Here is a 6,000-nt window from a genome sequence, read left to right as displayed (position 1 = left end):
AAATATCAAATTTTTATAATTTTTTATTATAGATAACTTAAAATATTAATGGTCAAAATTGTGTATTGACATGTGTGACATTGTTGAATGTGACATGTATTTAGCAACGGAGGGAGCACATAATATTTTTAAAAAAATATAAATGTTTAAATTTATATTTTACCCCCTAAAAAATTATAAATTAGATTGGCTATGGTCAAAATATATTTGACTCTTAAAAGAATATGTAAATTAAAATAAAAATTCTAAATTACTCTATATAGTCTCTATTACAATAAATGAGAAGGATTCACTTTTTAGATTCATTGAATAATTGTTGATCTGCTTTATAATATAGATCTGACATATCAATTTTTCATTTAATTTATAAAATGTTTTTTTTCTTCTTATAATAGGGATTAGCGAGAGTAATAATTTAAAAAATAATAAAATATTATTTTAATATTTTTAAAGTTTTTTAGTAGTATCTAAAATAAAGTATAAACACTATGTTGAAGCCAAATATAATAAAGAGAAATGATATTTGAACATCCATTTTTTAACAACTTTTATGACAACCCTCTCTCTCATACTCTCATTGTACTTTTATTCTCTCTCTTCCTTTTTCTCTCTCTATTGTTATTGTCCAATAAAAATAGAGGAAAAGAGTTGTCACTAAAAGTTGTTGAAAATTGAATGTCAAAATATCATTGCTCTATAATAAATTTCTAGCCAACTGCATGTCCCATTCTAACATTGTTCCGTGACATGACATAAATGATAGCAATTCCATATGCAACCTAAAGTATCCAATATTGGTACAGATGTGTATATATAGGTGGTTACCAATTACTCTTGCAAGTTATTTAATTCTGTCCACATCCCAAACACTCCAATCCGGAGAGTGAGGTAGGAATCCAAGACAGCCTAATTAAGAAGAGCATCAATGGGGAGAAGTCCTTGTTGTGCAAAGGAGGGCTTGAATAGAGGTGCTTGGACAGCTCATGAAGACAAAATTCTCTCAGATTACGTTAAGCTCCATGGTGAAGGAAAATGGAGAAACCTTCCCAAAAGAGCAGGTTCATTAATTATGTATCTTCTTATATAGATCATCAATGAACACTTTTGTTTGGTTATATTTTTTCATGTTTTTGTTTTATTTCATTTTCCATGAGAAAAGTAAATTAATATATTATTATGGTCATGTTTTTGTAAATATGTGTATGCCATGCAGGTTTAAGAAGATGTGGAAAAAGTTGTAGACTTAGATGGTTAAATTATCTAAGACCAGATATTAAGAGAGGCAACATATCCTCAGATGAAGAAGATCTTATCATCCGACTTCACAAACTACTTGGAAACAGGTAACATACTAACATGATCACTAACTTACTAACATTTGATTGTCATAAAAAAAGTGATTACTAATACTACTAGTTTAATTAATATTGTACATGATCCTAATTATTTTGAAGAATTTATGCTAAGTTCTGCCTTGAATTTTTTGGTAGATGGTCTCTAATAGCTGGAAGACTACCAGGGCGAACAGACAATGAAATCAAGAATTATTGGAACACGAATTTAGGGAAAAAGGTTAAAGATCTCCAACAACAAAACACTAACAGTTCTTCTCCAAAAAATGCAAAGATCACACAGAAACAGAACAATCCTAAACCAACGGTGCCAAACTCACATGTTGTTCGTACAAAGGCTATCAAGTGCTCTAAGGTATTATTCATGAACTCACTCCCTAACTCATCAACAATGCAGAATTTGCAGAACAAAGTTGAGACAGAGACAAAAACAAAGCCACCAATGCATGTTGATGGTGGTGATAGTGATTCAATGAGTAACAACCAAATGGAGAATGGTAATGAATTTTTGTCATTTTCGGATGCGAAAAAAGAACTATCCACAGATTTGCTGGTTGATTTTAACATGAGGGATCATGATATTAGCTTATCTGAACTTCTCAACTCAGATTTTTCAACTGCATGCAATTTTGATTACAATGAGCTATTGTCACCTTGTTCTGACCAGACTCCCATGTTTTCGGATGAGATTCTCAAGAATTGGACACAATGTAGCTTTGCTGATGAGAAAAATGTACCTAACAACCTTCATTATTTCACTTCTTTTCTCGAATCCAGTGAGGATGTACTAGGAGAATGAAATTAACCACTCTAGGCTTTGTAGTTACAATTAAATGTCCTTCTTAAACATCCATTTTACGCAATAAAATTAACCACTCTAAGCTTTTTATTTGTTTATTTTGATTTCATGCTACTATCCTTCAATAAGTAAATATATATTCTGTGATTTAATATTGCTAGCACCAATGGTTAGTGGTTACCAAAAAATAATAAAATAGCTACGATGGTATGAAGTCTTTCATTTCATGTTTGTGGACTTGGAAATCTCATGGAACAATGTTTAACGTATTATATATTTTATTGGCATTGATTTTTGGGATTTTCTACATTGTCAAATTAAAGGGTTTTGGTACAATTGTTTTCTAAACTAATAAATTAATGACAATTTTTGTTATTCAACGAACTATTTGTAAACTCTTTTATTTCACACAAAAAATAAAATTATTGTCTATAAGCATTAGGCTATTTTTCTATATCTTTTATTAAAAAAAATTCAACATTCATTATTTTTTTGAGACAAATAAACTCACAGCATTTCATGAAAATGTATTCAATAATGAGAGAAAATAGATTTATAGTGTACAATATTAGAACCAAATTCAATTGCATCGTGTTTTGATGATAGAAAATTATCCACCGCTTTTTTTGAATCGAGCTCGAAATCAACCGGAGCTAAGTTTAGTTCATAAACTCGGTGCTTCTTCCACATGTACACATCACATTTTGGCTTAAACCACTGTTTTGGCCAAAACAAAAATACCCATTTCATCTTTATACAAATGTCAATACCAACTTTGTTATTTAAGGAGGAAAAAAAAATCTAAATAGAGTGAAGACTCAACTAATGTCTTTACATATTTCACTTGTTACAATTTGTCAAAAAAAAAAAAATATTTCACTTGTTACAACAGGATTTTCAATGCAAAAGAGTGCTCCTTGTTACAAGTAGTGGATAAAATAAAGGTTATTTCCTATGCGTGGTTGAAGGCGAAATGTGCCTCTCTTCCATTATATTATCATGGGTGGTGGCTTAGTCCATTTACTATGTTAGACATTACATAGATCTGTTGCTTTCTTTTTTCTCTTTTGTTTGTACATATTGTATTGACTCATTGTTCTTCCTTAGTACACCTTGTGCTAGGGAGAACATTTTGATTTGGTAATATATATCATTTTAGCCTCCTCAAAAAAAACATATGCACTTCTGCGAAAAAGGTTGAGGAGTTTCTGAACAGGAAATTTTGATGAAATAAAATCTAAATTAGTTTAATTTATTTATATTTCCGTTCAAAACAAATTATTCATCGTTTAGGCCACGTATAATATTTTGTTTTGTTTATATTAAAGACTAAATGATAATTAACAAATAGTAATTAATAAGTGTAAGTACATTATCACGTGGCTGTGAACCAGTGATAGCAACTTAACGTTAGACCTTAAAAGGCCATGAGAAACCAACAAGTCGTTGTATCGTACTTACACTAATACCCGCATATCTTTGGACATTTTTACAATAAAACAAATTTTATATCTTCTTCCAAAATATGAATTATAAGAAAGAATCGATTCCAACATTTGATACAACTCGATTTGCAACGCTTAGATGAGAAGACAATGATCTCTTCTAACTTTACAAAAGTTTTAGGTTTGAATTTAAATTTGGACATGCAACAATGTTAAAACTCTAGAGAGAGTATGACGCTCATTTGAATCCCACAAAACTCTAGCGTGTAGAGATTAATCTTTAACTTTTCACAGTTGCGCGCATGGATACTCGGTTTAAGAAAAAATCACAACTCAAATTGTTTACGATGCTAAACATAATGTCTTTATTCACCAAATAAAAACTAAACATAAAGTCCACACACACGCACGGTTCACATTTTTTTTTTCCTTCATTTTTGATCATATTATATAAATCATGAGGCTCTTGTACTTGTAGGATTCCTTCAGGTCTACTTCAGTTTTGAATATTTTCTGAAAAAATTTTAATAAAGAGAGGACAATTTTAGTAACTTGTCATGTGGGTGTAACTAGTGAAGGTAATAAATGAAAAATCTAACTAGTATAATAGCATTATTGTAGCAATATGTACGAAGTACAAACAAACCGGTGGGTCCATTTTTTAATGTAATTTGCCAAACTTCATGGAGTAATCTATCGTAATAGAGGTAGTTGTATAGGTGGGTTTATTAAATATTAATTTTTTTTTTGGTACAATATTAAATATTAATTTTACTACCATACATATGCAACATTTAAAGAAAGGGTCCTGCTAACCGGTGCCCCTGGGGCACTGGTTAAGCATACCATAAAAGAGAATTATTACCATAAAAGGAAACTGTTTTTGACCTTATTATGAATTAATTACACAATTTCAATGCATTAACTATTATATAATTTTCTTTTTCATATTCTTAACCAGTGCCCGGGGCACCGGTTAGCATTTCCCTTCAAGAAAATAGCTTAACTTAGTTAGGGACTTGTGGGGCTGGATTGAAATACTTGATGGGTGCCTCTCTATAAAGAAATTTGATGGTTACCATTCCATAATGTAGGAGGCTATTGACATGGCCGGGCTCCAGTCTTTGCCTTAAATATTTTATTTTTCTCATCTTCATAACTTTTTTTTCTTTCTAGTTTGAATTCATCATACCAATAATAAGATCATGTTCACTTTCACAGATAATAGGGAATTCTACATGTATCAATCTATCATCCCCAAAGCATATTCTACAAAATATTTGGTGTACTTGTCAGTAGAAGTTGATGAGAATTCAATTTTTGCTGGATATATATATTAACTTTTTGTAGGCACTCGATAGGAATGAAAGTCATGTGGGAATTTAATAAGCAAGTTGATTGTATAGACTGGATTGCTTGATAGGAATGGAATGAAAATTTTAAAATTAGATTAACCTACAAATATAATTTTACTTTATAGGTTCAATTCAATAGTTGCACATACAGTTGGCTCATATCAGATTGGAAACCATTCACGATAAAATTATACAATGGAAATTAGGGTTTATTTAACTTCATTTTCGCTAATCCATATTCTTTTGATAAAATTATACAAAGATCACCTATCAAAAAAAATAATAATTCAAAGATCAAACTTTTGTTATCTAACTTCCAAAAAAAAAAAAATCAAACTTTTGTTAACCAATAGATTACCTCTTTTATTGATAAAAATAAAATAAAATAGATTACCTCTTTTATCAATAGCTTGAAAAGAGGAGATGATCCGCGGTCTCGGAAGAACCGCACCCACCAATGCAAGAAGTTTAGTTTTCGAGAGATCATTTAATTGTAAGGTTGATTTTCATCTTTGTAATCCTCATATTTGAAATTGTCTTTCATAATTGACCATATCACAAATCAAAATAGAATTAAAAATATATTTATTTTACTAAATGTTATTTATTTTTCAAAATGATTATATTTGCCATCCAGAAGGAACAAAATGGTGCAGCTCTCTTATTGTCCATTTGCCTTCATTCCGATGTATTTTAAATTTTACCATAAATGGCTACTCAATTTTTATTTTTATTTTTTTACCATAAATGGATGTGGCTAACCTATACAAAACAAGCAGTCACTGCCGTCCTCCCGCCACTGGTCTCTATCTACCCCTGCTCTATGTTACTCTTCCAAATCTTGCAATATTCCAAATTAATTCGTTGTCCAAATAATTGTTACCTTTATTTATCACAGCCTCAATAGAACACAAACTCAATAATGGTGTCCAATTTGATCAAAAAAATAAATAAAATAATGGTTTCTAAATTTAAAACAGTTGCGAAAAATTTAAAAATCTACATTTTACATGTGTTACCTATGAATTTGAATGCATATGAGGATGTCA

General features: G+C 30.2%; 1 protein-coding gene across 1 annotated transcript; it reads left to right on the top strand.

Annotated features, from left to right (window-relative positions):
- The first annotated feature begins 495 nt into the window (after positions 1 to 495).
- Positions 496 to 2,249, top strand: LOC146902941 (transcription factor MYB1-like). Its single transcript, XM_085738649.1, has 3 exons — positions 496 to 1,058; positions 1,214 to 1,343; positions 1,491 to 2,249. Exons 1-3 carry the CDS (start codon positions 926 to 928, stop codon positions 2,149 to 2,151), a joined length of 924 nt encoding a protein of 307 aa, XP_085594775.1. The 5' UTR covers positions 496 to 925; the 3' UTR covers positions 2,152 to 2,249.
- Positions 2,250 to 6,000: the final 3,751 nt, after the last annotated feature.

This window comes from Medicago sativa, chromosome 8, assembly GCF_051527215.1.
Source record: "Medicago sativa cultivar Bolivia chromosome 8, Bolivia_mono, whole genome shotgun sequence".
Classification (NCBI taxonomy): Eukaryota; Viridiplantae; Streptophyta; class Magnoliopsida; order Fabales; family Fabaceae; genus Medicago; species Medicago sativa.
The sequence above is the reverse complement of the archived record's forward strand: the minus strand, read 5'-3'. Positions and strand labels throughout refer to the sequence as shown.

Bases quoted from the DNA above. Each gene is read 5' to 3' on its own strand.
- LOC146902941 (XM_085738649.1), top strand. From the start codon at position 926: ATGGGGAGAAGTCCTTGTTGTGCAAAGGAGGGCTTGAATAGAGGTGCT. The intron at 1,059-1,213 runs GTTCATTAATTA...TATGCCATGCAG, and splicing joins AAACCTTCCCAAAAGAGCAG to GTTTAAGAAGATGTGGAAAA. The intron at 1,344-1,490 runs GTAACATACTAA...ATTTTTTGGTAG, and splicing joins CACAAACTACTTGGAAACAG to ATGGTCTCTAATAGCTGGAA.